This window comes from Gracilinanus agilis, chromosome 5 (genome assembly GCF_016433145.1).
Source record: "Gracilinanus agilis isolate LMUSP501 chromosome 5, AgileGrace, whole genome shotgun sequence".
Classification (NCBI taxonomy): domain Eukaryota; kingdom Metazoa; phylum Chordata; class Mammalia; order Didelphimorphia; family Didelphidae; genus Gracilinanus; species Gracilinanus agilis.
The window spans coordinates 94,947,625-94,963,070 of record NC_058134.1 but is presented as its reverse complement, the minus strand read 5'-3'; the positions used below and the strand labels follow the sequence as shown (position 1 = coordinate 94,963,070).

General features: G+C 33.1%; 1 protein-coding gene across 1 annotated transcript in view; it reads left to right on the top strand.

Moving 5' to 3' along the window:
• The first annotated feature begins 7,637 nt into the window (after positions 1–7,637).
• The window catches only part of ACTR3B (actin related protein 3B), a 59,156-nt gene continuing 51,347 nt past the window's right edge, over positions 7,638–15,446 (top strand). Inside the window, exons 1-3 of the mRNA XM_044677655.1 lie at positions 7,638–7,744; positions 9,749–9,844; positions 10,761–10,868. Of these exons, the coding sequence (XP_044533590.1) occupies positions 7,673–7,744; positions 9,749–9,844; positions 10,761–10,868 (276 nt within the window). The 5' untranslated portion in view covers positions 7,638–7,672. The remainder of the gene's footprint in view (positions 7,745–9,748; positions 9,845–10,760; positions 10,869–15,446) is intronic.

Here is a 15,446-nt window from a genome sequence, read left to right as displayed (position 1 = left end):
CATCTTGAGACTCATTGTGTTGCTCCTCTGGAATTATGACTAATCATTAAATCAATCAGAATTGTTAAGAATATCAAAGTTGTTTTTCTTTGTAAAGTTGTTGTTATATAATTATTCTCCTGGTTCTATATCAGTTTATATAAACCTGAGACTCATTTAAAATGGCCCGAGGTTCTTCCTGTAGCCCTGTTTTATGTTCAAAGCAGGTCCAGGAGAGATCTACACATCTCACCATTTGAGATGCTTTTTGGATATCCACCTATACAAGCTAAGCCTTTCCCCCCTGCATACACATCATTGCTAGGAGGAGATAATTGTATTGCTTCCTATATACAGGATTTACAAATAAAATTAAGAGAACTTCAAGAATCTGGAGCTGTAGTACAAGCAGGACCTATAGACTTTTCCCTTCATGATCTTAACCCAGGAGACAAAGGATATATAAAGAACTTCCAGCACACAGGGGCAAGTCAGCTGGCCTGGGAAGGTCCATTTCAAGTACTGTTAACCACTTCAACAGCTATAAAAAATTGGAGAAAGGACCTTGTGGATACATTGCTCCACATAAAATGAGTACCTTCCATTGAAACGGATTGGCTATGTCCTGTAATATGCATTGAAGATAAAACTACAGAGACAACTGGACACCATTTTCACTGACATTGAACTCTGGAATTTTTATTTTTAAAATAGAATATTTGATTTTTCCTTGTACTTGAAACATATTGATACCAGTATTAATATATATTTTTTGATTTTGCAATAGAATGAATTTAAACATCCATTAGCCATTGGGTAAGTGTATAATTTATATTATAGAATTTGTATTTTGTTTTAAATATGTGTACTGGCCTATATTCTGTTTAGAAATGGTTATTATTATTATTATACTTTTATAGGACTATAGGGAAAAGTTAAAATAAGTAAATGATAAGTGTTACAAAGTATTGGTCAATACCCAACTATATATTATTGGTTATATTGTATACTTTTTAATGTATCTGTTAGATTTAAATTGATATCTCCAGGTTCTTATTTTCCATAGAGTATAATTTTCATAAATTCAAAGATTTAGGATTTTATTATTTGTAATTGGGAATTGTATTTTGTAAAATCCAAGATTTAAAATCTTTTGAGAGAAATTTTAGGATTTGTTAACTCTCTGAATCAAGAAAAACTGTTTTAAGAAGATGAAATAAAGAAACATACACTGCACTGGAATATCTAAAGTACACTATGGGAAGTTTTGATTGAACTGAAGGGGGTTGAATGCATTTAATGCATATAAATTTCTTATGCCAAAGAGGATTGCCTCCAATTGGCTTTTTGTCAATGCACCTATCTACCATTGGTTTTGCTTTATTTCTCTTTTATTTCCCTTTTCCTTATTATTATTTGTTTTCTATTAGTGTAATATTATAGGCACTTTTAACTAGAAGATTTATAGAAGTATAAATTAAATATGTTTAACTGATCCATTGGGGTGACTAGCCTCCCAAAGGTCACAGGGGGATTGTAAAAAGGAATTCTTTAATTTCTTTAATTTAATGGGGGACCTGGAGGTCCTCTTACCATAGAGATGTGTAGGGATTAACCAGGCCACAGTAACAGGAAGTAGGAACAGGGAGCCCCCTGCTGAGCCAACTTCAGTTGCAGGTTGTCAGTTGCTGACAGGAGGGTCAGTTACTGACAGTTGGTTGGTTAATTGCTGACAGTTGGGGAATCAGTTGCTGACAGTCAGGCCTGGCAGTTGTGGAGAAGTTGGCTGCTAGATGTGAGTTGGTCATTGGCAGTTGGTTGCTGGTAGTGTGGATTGGCATTTTTAGTTGCTGGAATATAAAGGTGGGCCCAAGCTTACTGAGAGGGCTTTTGGTTTTAGCTTTAGAGGGCTTTTTGCCTCCAGGATCTCTAGGAAGCAGGAGGTCTGCCTCATAGGCAAGGATCTCTGTTGTTACTTGGCTACTGACAGTTGGGTGGCTATAAAAAACTGATTGAAGGAGTGAGTGACTGGTGGCTATCTATTATTTTAGGGAGGTAGGTAGTTAGTGAATAATTTATAGAGAGAATAGGTTAAATTTGGCCTGATGTTTGCCAGGCAAGAAGAAGCTGTCTTCAGAAGACAATTAGAGGTAGTTATTAGGAATTTTAGGTATATTTATAGGGTATAAGATTAGTAATCTCTCCTCTTTTCTATCTTTCCCTCCTTTACTATATTCTTTTATTATCTCTATTAAATTAAATTGTTAAAATTTTTTTTTTTTAATTTTAAACCCTTAACTTCTGTGTATTGACTTATAAGTGGAAGAGTGGTAAGGGTGGGCAATGGGGGTCAAGTGACTTGCCCAGGGTGACACAGCTGGGAAATGTCTGAGGCCGGGTTTGAACCTAGGACCTCCCAGTCTCTAGGCCTGGCTCTCACTCCACTGAGCTACCCAGCTGCCCCCTAAATTGTTAATTTTTAAAAGCTGCTAGTAGTTTTCTTTTCTCTGGCTTAGAGGGATAATATTAATTTACAACTTTACTATATTCTCATTAAAACTTAAATTATTAAAAGCTGCTCTCTTATTTTGTGAAAGTCCCTATTTTAACCCTTATACCAGATATGTTTATATACCCTTTCATCATTTCTTACAGCATAACAATATTACATTACAATCATTTACCATAATTTATTTAGTCTTCCCCTTAGCCTTCAATTCTTTCCTATAATAAAATACTGTAATAAATATTTTTGTGAAGATGGGTTCTTTTTCTTTTTTATCTCTTTGGGGGTATAGGCCTAATGGTGATATAGTTAGGTCACTGCTTAGTGACTTTTGGGGATATAGTTCCAAATTGCTGTCCAGAATAGTTGGACTAGTTCCCAGCTCTACCATTAGTTCATTAATGGGCTTGTTTTCTTATAGTTTCTCCTACAGTTGCCATTTTGGGGAAATTACAATTTATTTTTTCTAAAAATTAGTCTAATATTTCTGGAGATAGAGGCAAGTGTCCAAATAGATAAATATGTGTTGGCCTTGTAGGTGAAACTTTTATTTTTTTATTGTCACTGGACAACCATTTTTGTGAACTTAAGATAGAAAATTTAAAATTCATTTCTACATAGTTTAATATATTAAAGAGTTTTTTAGTTGTGAGCTTTTGAAAAATTTTAAATAAAAATAAATAAATTTTAAATAAAAATAAATAAATAAAAAATGCTCTTGAAAAATTTTAGTAGAGAGCTATTTTCATCTAGGATTTGGGGGATGAGGAGAGATCACAGAGCATGTGATACCTGAGCTGAATTTCAAAAGGAGAGAATTTAAGCAGGCAAAGATGAAAAGGAAGTCTATTCCAGCAATGGGAAACTATCTGCAAACTGTATGGAGGTAAAGGAATATAAGAGGAAATCAAGTCAGATATAGTACTGTTTGAGATATTTAGTGTATGAAGGAAAATAGTGTGAAAAAAAGCCATGAAACAAAGTAGAATCAAGTCAGTATTTATTAAATGTTTATTATGTTCAAGGCATCTATCTGTTAAGCATTAGACACACAAATAGTGTAATCCCTGCCCTTAAAGAACTTACATTCAAATGGAGAAAGGCAAGGCATAAGACACTGAAATGGATTGGGGTATGGAATAGGGATAAAATTCATAGAATCAGGAGTTAAGCTTGGAGTGAAAAATGACTGTCCTGGGTACTTCCTTTGTAATTATAAGTTCCAGTAGTAACCATATTGTTGTTTAACCTTTGTTTTTGAAGAGGTCCAGTAATCTACCAAACAAGGAGAGACCAGGGATTTTCTTGTGAGAAGGCTGCTGGTATGTGGTGAAGAAAGAAGTCTGGAGAGTCAGGAGAGGTGCCTGGAGAGGAATGAAGGAATGAAGGAGATTGGCATGGTTTAAATGTTAGATTTAGAATTTATGTTTTTTTTTCTAGAGACAACAAGGAGCCACTGAAGGTTTTTCAGTAAGGGAGTGATCTAGTCAGGTCTGTGCTTTTGCATTTTATCATGAATACTGGAAAGGTGGTATAATTCTGTTAATATATTTTAGGATCACATTTAAATAAGATCAGTATAGGTGTAGAGATGAATATTTAAGCATATAAAATCACTTTTGTGGCTTTAGATAAATAATTAACAGGTTATCCTTTAAGAAGAATGCTCATGAATTAATAGGGAAATACACCCTTTAAAGATGAAGTTAAACTCTGGATTAGTAAATATGTTTTACACCAGATATGAAACCTAGTGTTATTATATGCTGTTATATGTATATGAGGTTAATAGTTTATTTTGAATAACATTATGAAACTATAAATAACAATATATCATTTAGTACAATACTTTAGGTTGTTGTTTGTTTTGGATCACTGGTGGCTTAAAACCCTCTTGCCAGTGGTATCCCTTAATTTGTCAGTGCTACAATTTCCTTTTAGTGGGAAACTTCTATGTATCCATAGGTTCAAGTCAAATCAACAAGCAAATTCATTAATCACTGCATACTATGTGCCATGCATTTTGCTTTTAAGGGTTAGGAATTAAAATAAGAGCAGAAGTAATGACAGTCCCTGTTCTCAAGGAGCTTACATTCTTAAGGGGGAAGCTGATAACCTAAAATGGAGGTGAAAAGGGTTATATAGGGGAGGTCAAGGAACCTGGAGTAGTGCATTATAAAGAAAGTCTTAGAGTCCTGAGTGCAGCCTGGAGAGAAAAGAAGACAGTGCTGCCTTGGACCTGTTCTTTAAAATTGAAGTTCTGGCAGCTGGATGATTCAGTTGATAGAACCAGGTGTAGAGGCAAGAGGTCCTGGGTTCCAATGTGGCCTCAGATACTTCCTAGCTATGTGATTATGGACAAGGAATTTAATCTTGCTCTAATTGTCTAGCCTTTAATGCTCTTCTGCCTTGGAACTGATAACTTAGTATCCATTTTAAGATGTAATAGAAGGAATATAAAAGTTTAAATAAAACAAAAAAAATAAAATGAAAGTTTTTTGGAAATCACTAAAAACATATTGATTTGGTCTTACTCAGACTTATACTTAATAGATGATAATTTTCAAGCATTTTTTCTTTTTAGTTACCCTTTACATCCTGTATTTTTATTTCTTGGCTTGCTTAAGGTGTTATTACCTTGGGACTTTTCATTTACTTGTCTTAAAGTGAAGTTTACAAAATTATAATGAGAGATTCAGCTGTGCATCTCCTATTGATATTAATAGAAACTTAATGGATTAGTCCCTTTGAACTCTACTGAAAATAACAGATGATTTTTAAGAACCATTTATATAGCATGTTTCCAGACTGATTTTTCTTTTAAAGGATGAAATGCTGGAGGACAAAGACAAAGAAATGCTGCTTAAAGTAGAATGTATTGAAAATAACACTGTGTATTTAAGAATTACATTTTATTTTCTCATTCATTTAAGTGAATTATGTTCATGATGGAAATTTTCGTGCTTTTGTTTTAAGGTATTGCTATCAGAGAGTCTGCAAAAGTAGTTGACCAGGCCCAAAGGAGAGTACTGAGGGGAGTAGATGACCTTGACTTTTTCATAGGAGATGAAGCCATAGATAAACCTACATATGCTACAAAGGTAAAATTTATAAGAACTTGCTTATTTCAAGTGTGCAGTTGATTCTTGACTGCATTAATGAAAGGGAGCCATAGAATGGTTGATGCACTTTTGGGGGAATTTGAATGTTTTTTATAATTGTTTTTGAAAATATGTGTATCTCTTGTGGAAAATAACACAAAAGATAAAATAATGAAGTAATACTCTGCATGTTATCACAGTTATGTGGTTAGTTCAAAATCGACCATTTCAATAATAATTACAAATAGAAAGAAATTTGTTTTATTAGAAAAAAACGCTAGCTACAACTAAAGTTTTATGTAAGATGGATTTATCTGAAGGCCTTCCAGGACTTTTAACAGATACATTTTTTTTCATAGACTTGCTTATAGCTTTAGAGCTGGAAACGGTTTTAGAGGCCATCTATTCCAGTCTTCTCTTTTTACAGATGAAGAAACCGAGACTCAGATTAGTTAAGTGACTTGGGCAAGATGTTGCCCTCTGGTCCAGTCAAACTGATATTAGTGCAGATCCTCTGTTTCCAAATCTAGGACTTTCCCCACCATATCACATCACATTTCTTTATAGCTGAACTACAGTAGCATCTTCTGAAGACTTCTTTGCGCATATATGTGTGTGTGTGTATGTGTGTGTGTGTATACATATATATATGCTGATTTATCTATATACACACACAAACTTACTTTTATACATGTGTAAGTGATGCATCATTCTTATGCTTTGAAGAAATATATTACTGTTCATGCCTTGTTTAATCAAAATTACCTTTCAGAACAATGTATTTATTTCAAAATTGTCTTCTATACACTATTGTTTCCTTGTTAAAAATTTTGCTGGAAATTTCTTCCTCCTGGAGGATTTTTGCTAGAAATGAAGTAGATAGTGTTTTATGTATTCATACTCTTTGATCTGAAGTTTGATCAGTTTTCTTGTTGAGATGGCTAATAATATAGCAAGATGACAGTATCAGAGGTTTGAAAAGGACTGCAAGTGATCTTGATTCTGTTTCTAGGCATTACTTCCCTAGACATTTTTCAGTAACTCCAGAGAAGGAAGCCTCTCTTGCCAAGAGAATTTTGCTGACAAATAACCCTTCAAGTCTGGAATTTCCATATTTATATCTAAATTATACCTAAATCATCTTTTGCTTCCATCTTCTCACCTTTTAAAAATGGTAAATCCTGGAAGCTCCCTAATGCTGTTTTTGCAATTTGTGACATATGAGATACTGTAACTAATTCTGTTTGATTAATTCTTCATAAATTAAAGCCTTTTTGAATATCAGGGTCTAACATGGACCATTTTATTTAAGCTTCTGTTCTATAATAGTGCTATACTATAGTGGGGAACTACAATATTTTTATCACCATCTATTCATTATCATTTTATATAATTGAGGGTATTTTAAAACTCTCTCTTTATTTGATTTCTTTCTAGGATCAATAATCCTGATTTCCTTTGCATTTTCATAGACTTTATCACAGAGTTCTTCTAATAGTAAATAACCTCCTTCAGGTTAGGGACAAGTTTTTGTTTTTTGAATTTCTCTGTTTCCTTAGTAGTTAGTACATGGCAAATGCTTAATAAATGCTTGTTGATTATCTAATGGTATGTATCCTATTCTTTATATAGTCTAATATCATTCTTAGTTTTAAAAATAACAGTAGGAGGCAGAAATAGGAATTGTATTTTAGACATGTCTGTTATATCACTATTTTATCAGATGTGTATATGTGTGTGTGTGTGTGTGTGTGTGTGTGTGTGTGTGTGCAGTTAGTAGTTTTTGCTATCACCACAATGTACAAAATAAATATGCTACTTATTGGGAGGGTGAGGAGGAACATAGAAGTAAGTAAGTAGAATAAATCTGGTTGTATAGCTAAATTATTTTTGGTAGCTTTTGCATATTCTCATTTATAAATTTAACTCCTACAAAATAGACATTTGGTTTTTATCATAAAACATACTTTGATGTTATTAATTATTTAGGCAATTGTTCAACAACATGAACTGAAATTTAGCACATTTTTGTTTTATCTTTCCTCAGTGGCCAATAAGACATGGTATAATTGAAGATTGGGATCTCATGGAAAGATTCATGGAACAAGTAATTTTTAAATACCTTCGAGCTGAACCTGAAGATCATTATTTTTTAATGGTGAGCATTTTAAATTAAGGGGAATGAAGTGTTATTTTTGTCAGTGTTAAAATGCACAAATGAAAAAAATGAAATGAAATTTTAAAAATTATTTAGTATCCTTTATGGAAATTTTAAGGATATGTTAAATGCCTCTTATGGGTATCCTAATGGGGTTGACAGGAATTTTTTCCATTTTTATGGTAGAAGAAATTGAGGAAAATGTATTTTCACTTTTCTTAAAAATTAAAAAAAGTGATATCTCTTGTTTTTATATTATCCCATTTCTAGTGATTTTGCTATAACTAATAAATCTTTATCTTTAATGTCACTTTCTTTTTTGAAAATTAAGTATTTTTTATTTTATTTTATGTTTTTGATCCTTATATTTTTTAAATTTTTTAAAAAAAGTTTATTTTAAAATATTTTCCCATGTTTCCATGATTCAATTTCTTTCCTTCCCCTCTTCCCTCCCCTCTCAAAACCAACAAGCAATTCCATGAGGTTATATAAATGTTATCACTTGATACATATTTCCATATTAATCAATTTTATTGAGTGATTTTTTAAAGCCTAAACCCCAAATCACAAACCCATATATACATGTGATAAGTGATGTCATATGTTTTGCTTTTGCATTTTTACTCCCATTGTTCTTTCTCTCACTGTGTATAGCATTCTTTCACATAAGTCCTTAAGGAGTGTCCTGGCTTGTTGCATTGCTACTAGTAGCAAAGTCCTTTAATATTACTTTCAATTTCTATATGGATAATCTGATTTTTTAAAAAATTATTCTTATTGTCATGCAAAACACATTTCCATATTGGTCATTGTTGTGAGATGAAATAAGTAACTGAAATACCAGGGTGGTATGAGTGGGATATTGGTAGGTTAAGGGAATAGGTCTAAATGGTTACTCAGGGCCAGTAACAGAAGATAACACAGGGTTTTGGGAAGGCCGACAGGATATAGGTGACAGGCTAACAGATATAGTCCAGGCAGAGGTAACAAACACAGGGATGGTTTGGTTTATTAAAGCAAGGGAAGGTAGGAAAGGGAATTTAGATAACCTTATCTAATATTCACTAACTAACCCTCCCTCCCCCACAGATCTACAGTTGTTCCTTCATGGGAAGCCTTCAGAGAGATTGAACTACATTTTCTACCTCTCTACCTGAAGTCACAGTCCCTAATATAAATAAATTCCTCTAACCCCAAATCCCCCTTAGATGGTAACAGAGGTATTGAGGTTGGAAGCTAAACAGGACAGGGCACAGGGAGAGGTTCTCATGGACAGATGTCTTAGATGGTTGAAGAAGCTCTGTAGATGTATCAATTCAGCCAGCAGGAAACATGATAAAATAGGTACAGAAAAGCCAACCTCACTAGGTCTACCCTAGAAAGATAAGACTCAGCCTCAAGGCTTAACTGACAGAAAACAGCTCAATCTTAAAGGTTAAATAACATTTGGCTAAGAACTTTTAGGCCACTGATTTGTATTAACTTTTATTTTTATTGTTTAAAAAACCCTTACCTTCCACCTTAGAATCAGTACTATGTATTGGTTCCAAGGTAGAAGAGTGGTAAGAGCTAGGCAATGGGGGTTAAGTGAGTTGCCCAGGGTCACACAGCTGGGAAGTGTCTAAGGTCAAATTTGAACTCAGGACCTTCTGCCACCTAGCTGTCCCCTGTATTAACTTTTAAAATGTAGCTTAAATGATCTTTGTAAGTTTAAAGGTTGGATGTCTCTCTCATGATCTGGAAATAAATTAATTCTATTAATAATGAGTAACTTTATTTACTGGAAATATTCTAGGATTTCAAGTTAGTTTCTGTACAAGAATCCCTGACTATATCATAAATAAATTATTTAAGCTTTTTAATATCCCTGGATTCCATTTTCCTCATTTATATTGAAAAGATATTGGACTCACTTTAAAGTTTCTTATAGCTCTAAAATTTTATTAATTGTAAGAGATTTGGGAGAAAATAGAGAGAATGCTTATTAAAGTGATTCTTTTACAGACAGAACCTCCACTGAACACACCAGAAAATAGAGAATATCTTGCAGAAATCATGTTTGAGTCATTTAATGTGCCAGGACTATACATTGCAGTTCAGGTAAAAAAAAAAGTATTCTTAATTGTCTTAAATCTTCTTACCTCTCTAGTAGTCTGGTAAATATGGTGAATTTCAAAGGGTCATTGTTAGAAGGTTTTCTCTCTGTCCGTCGGGATCGAAGTAAAGCATTAAAAGTGTGAGATGTGCCATGCCCCATAAACTATACTTATTGGAACATTTTTCTGTGCTGATTTGTTCTTTGATGCATTGTGTCTTTCTTTGTCTAACTTTGCCTTAGTGAATGCAGGGAAGTAAAATGTAGTTTTAGGCAATAAGGCAAAAATGCTCCTTTTCTCCCTGTCAGAGACACTGTAATTATAAGAGGTATAAAGTGCTAGCATTTTTTTTTTCTATGTTGGTTTAGCCTCTGTAGCTTTTAATTTTTTTTTTCTTTTTTTTTTTTTTTGCTATTTCCTGGAGATCCCAGGACCTGGGAAACTTATGTTTATGTTGGGGAAGGGTTCAGTCCATTTTTCTAGTTGACATATATTTTTGAATGTATTTTAGATAAACTGATTTAAATTTAGGGCATTAGACTAAATGACCCTGATTACCTCTAATTCCCTAGTAAAGCAAGAAGAAAATATTTTTTTTTCTTTGTAGCTTCTTTGCTTTTTTATGTATAAATTTTATCTTATAAAGAATGTGGTGAAGGAAGTTTTACGAATTATAGAATTCTGGAGCTTGTAATAGTTTACTGTAAGCTGGATCCATAATAGATTTGAAATCCTTATGCAGTTGATCAGAATGTGATTGACTAAGTTTGAAATTCTGAGTTTTTGAGTAAAGGAAAGAGATTTTGATAGTGTTGCTTTCACAGGAGAGACTACTTATTGATTAACCTTGGGAACAAGTAGGATAAGTATATTCTTTCCTTCCTCCTAATCATCTGCTAATTCTCCTTTCATCATTTTAGGCAGTGTTAGCTTTAGCAGCATCATGGACATCTCGGCAGGTTGGTGAACGCACCTTGACAGGAATAGTCATTGACAGTGGGGATGGAGTAACCCATGTTATCCCAGTGGTAGGTATATTATTCTTCTGTGTAGTTTCTTGGTAAATAGATTCTTTGATTGAGGTAGAGAAGAAATTTGGAGAAAAATCCAACACATCTTAAAAGTAAAGGATTTTTTCCAAACACCCTTTTATATTTATAGTAGTACTCTTTAAGAAAATTCTGAACTTGAACACCAAGGAAAGAACATTTTTCACATACAAAGGAAGATAGTATATGAAATTTTGAATCTCTGTTTCATACCACTTGCCTTTTAAAAAATATAACTGTATATAATAATACCACATTATTTTCAAAACTGACCTGCTTATCTGTGTATTTTCTTCTGTACTTTCTGTTCTTTCCATTTCTCCTCTCTAATAAAAAACAAAAATAAACCCAAACATATATAACTCACATATATAAGCACAGTTAAGCAGAATGAATCTGTAAAGTAGGTATGTTCAGAAATTTATATTTGTCTTCCTGTACCTTTAGCTCATCACTGTTCTGTCAAAACAAGGATAATATGCTTCATTGTAGAATTTCTATAGACCTGGGTGATTTTTGCTTTGAGTAGAGTTCTTAAAATCTTTCAGTTTATTTTCCCAAGATTTTTTTCCCTTTAAAATACTGTTGTTCTTATATTTTTTGTTCTAGTTCTTTTCACTTTACTCTGTCAGTACATAGTATCCAGGATTCTCTGAAATCATCTTTTGTGCTTTCATAGAGGTTAGTAATTGCATTCATATATGAAATTTGTTCATTTATTTCCTAATTGATGGAAACTCCTTTGGGTCCTGGTTCTTTACTTTCCCCTCCCCCCTTTAATACTAAATAAAAATACTTTTTTTCTAAAGGGGAGGCAGCATGGCATAGTGGTTAGAGAGCTAGTCTTGGAATTAAGAAGACCCAAGTTCAAGTATAGCCTATGATCCAGACTGGTTTTGGAACTGTGGACATGTTACAATCTTTCCAGTGATTCCAGTCCACTCTTGTAAGACTAAATTACAATGAAATTTCTGATTTGCTTTGTTCGAAGGGGTTTTCATACTGATAGTTTCTTAAACCAATGAAATTAAAAGCAATCCCTGACCCTGTATATTATATATAACATATAATATATAATAATATAAAATATCCTTAGATGTAAAGTGCAACATGAAAGATAACTAAACTTTTTCCTAGTTATAGAACACTGTAACAGATGGTGAGTGGTTTTGATAGATATTTTTTCCTTAAATACTGGAACAGAAATCCCTATAGTTGACTTCAAGATTCTAGTTACTCTAATTAGCCCAAGTTGGATATTATAAAATTAGTGTTAGATTTGCTTTGATTTTTGTCATATATTCCTTTAAGGAAGTATATATGGGATGTGAAGTTTCAAAATCGATCAAAAAGCTCCCAATCCTTTTTAAAGATCTTTATTATTATCATGTGGTTGTGACTAATATAAAACGTTTTTTGCCAATTCAAGCTTTGGGCTGTTTTTCTGGTTTCTTGAGCTATGATGCCTACAAAAAATTATTAAAGCCAAAAGAGGGGCAGGTGATAGAGAACATTTGGGGATATTGAGTGTTGCTGCTTTCTTGCCTTCTCTGGGCTCCTTATAAGAAGGGAAAAATACACATTTTTTTTAAGGAGTGTAGATTTTAAGTTTAGTGTTATTTTTTTTTTCTCCCAAGGTCTTAAATATAAAAAAAATTTTTTCAAATAAAACAAATGTCATGATTATTTTGTTCTGTTGTCATTGTGTTGTTTAATGCATGTGTAAATAAATAACCATTAATATTGATCACTATTAAGTATTTATTTTTTAATGTGTTATAGACATAGCATCTAACAGTTTTTAGATTAGAAAGTTGTTAATATTCTGTATCCTTTAACATTCTGTGGAATAATTTAAATTTAGTATTTACCTGATAGTGTCAAGTCTTCAGAGTGTTTAGGGCACTGGTTCTTTACCTTTTCTGTGTCATGAACCCCTACAGCAATCTAGTGATGCCTATGAACCCCATATTAAAATAAGGTTTTAAAAACATTTTAGAATTTGTTGTTTATTTTAAAAATATTTTTCATATTTGGAGTTCCACATTCTCTTCCTCCTTCTCATACCTCCCCCAGCCATTGAGAGGGCAAACAATATATCAGTTACATGTGAAATCATGCAAAATATATTTCCATGTTACCCATATCAAAAAAGGCAGACAAAATAAAGTGAAAAATTATACTTCAATTTGTACTCACAGTTCATCAGTTTTCTCTTTGGGGGTTGATAGCATTTTTTTTCACCATGAAGTCCTTTGGAATTTTCTTGGATCATTGTATTGATCAGAATTATTAAGCTTTTTCACAGTTGATCATTATTACAACATTGCTGTTAACCATGCATAAGAATCTTATTGTATTTTTCTTCTTTTTTTATAGCACAATAATACTAAATCACAACTATATGGCACAACTTGTTTAGCCCTTCTCTAATTGATAAGCATCCCCTCAATTTCCAATTCTTTGCCACCACAAAAAGAATTGCTATAAATATTTTTGTACATATAGATCCTGTTCCTTTTTTTTAAATTTCTTTGGGGTACAGACCTAGAAATGACATTGCTGAATCAAAGGGTATATGTACAGTTTTATAGCCCTTTGGGTATAGTTGGGTATAGTTCCAAGTTGTTCTCCATAATGGTTGGATTAGTTCACAATTCCATTAGTAGTTCATTAATGTACTTATTTTCCCTTATCCCCTCTGCACCTATCATTTCTGATAGATGTGAAGTGGTACCAGAGGGTTGTTTAACTTTGTATTTCTTTAATCAATAGTAATTTAAAGTATTTTTTCATATGATTATAGATAACTTTGATTTTTTTTCCTTGAAAACTTCCTATTCATGTCCTTTGTTCATTTCTCAATTGGGGAATGGCACTTTTTTTTTTTATAAATTTGACTCAGCTCCCTGTATATTTGAGAACCAAGGCCTTTATAAAAGAAACATAAGTAAAAGTTTTTGATTTTATAGTAATTTGTAGTTTTTTTTATTAATTATAGTTCTATTTCTAATAGAGGTAGCTTTTAGTTAGAGGTAGCTGTTAATTAGTTCTTTTTCTGCTATTGTTTTGTCTGAAATCATGATTCCTACCCCTGACTTTTTTACTTTATTTGAAGCATAATAGGGCCTAATTCCAGTCCCTTATTTTAACTCTGTATATGTCTTTTTCAAATGTGTCTCTCATATACAATATATTGTTGGATTCTGGTTTCTGATCTGGTTTCTGATCCTTTCTGCTATCCATTTCTGTTTTATGGGTTAGTTCTTACCATTTATGTTCACAATTATGATTACTGTGTATTTCCCTTATTCTACTTCTTTTCTTTATCCTTTTCTTTCTCTTTTTATTCTGTCCTCCTCAAAAGACTCTTTTGCTTCTGATCACTGCTACCCATCACCTTTCCTTTGCTTATATATCATATGCTCATATATAAAAATATCTATGTATATATATTTGCTCATATATGCTCATATCCTCCTTTTGTCCCCTTCTCCCTATTTCTTTGGTGGGTAAGATAGATTTCTATTCCCAACCCTATGTGTATGTGTGTGTGTATTGCTATATATCTTAGTATATCAATTCTTGAGGTTCAAGCATTGCCTCCCCCACCAACTGCCTATTTTCCTCTCTATTATAATTATAAAATTCTTCTTTGTATACCTCTTGTGTGAGAAAAATTTCCCCTTTCTACCTTTCCCTTACCACTTCTCACAGCTCTGATCTTTTTATCAGGAATGCTTGAAAGTCCTTCATTTCATTAAATAGCTATTTTTTTCCTCTGAAGAATCAATTATACTCAGTTTTGCTGAGTAGGATATTTGTGATTGTAATCCCAGCTTCTTCGCCTTCTAGCATCCCATTGCTCCTTTAATGTGGAAGCTGATAAATTTTGTGTGATCCTGAATGTGGCTCCATGATATTTGAATTGTTTCTTTGTGGCTACTTGCACTATTTTCTCCTTGACCTGAGAACTCTGGAATTTGGATATAATATTCCTGGGAGTTTTTATTTTGGGATCTCTTTCAGGAGTTGATTAGTAGACTCCTTCAATTTCTATTTTACCCTCTAGACCAGTGATGGGCAAACTATTCCCCATGGGCCAGATCCAGGCCGTAGTTTGCCCATTACTGCCTTGAGCAATTCCCTAATCACTACATCTAGACTTAAGAAGGTGGGTATTTTTCCTTTATAATTAAATTCAAGCTTTAGACTTTTTCATATTGCTGTTTTCAGTGCTATCAATATGGTATTATCCAGGGAGAGGTATGGTCATTGTACTGCTAGTCTGTGCTCTCATCTTTATCTTGTTCCTCTGTAGCTGCAAATGTTAGTGCTCCTCTTCACCCTGTAACTGTGACCTGGAATTGCTTATGGGCAGTAGAATTGCCAATCAGTGCCAGGTATAACTAGTGCCAGCACGGAATCTCCTTTAATATTTTTTTGACTATTTGTTCAACCTTCTTACCATTTCTGGGTTGAGAGCTCTGGAAGCTACTGTTACTGCTATCATGGGCTACCACTGTTGCTCTTGCTGTGTTCCAGGTTTGTGCCTGT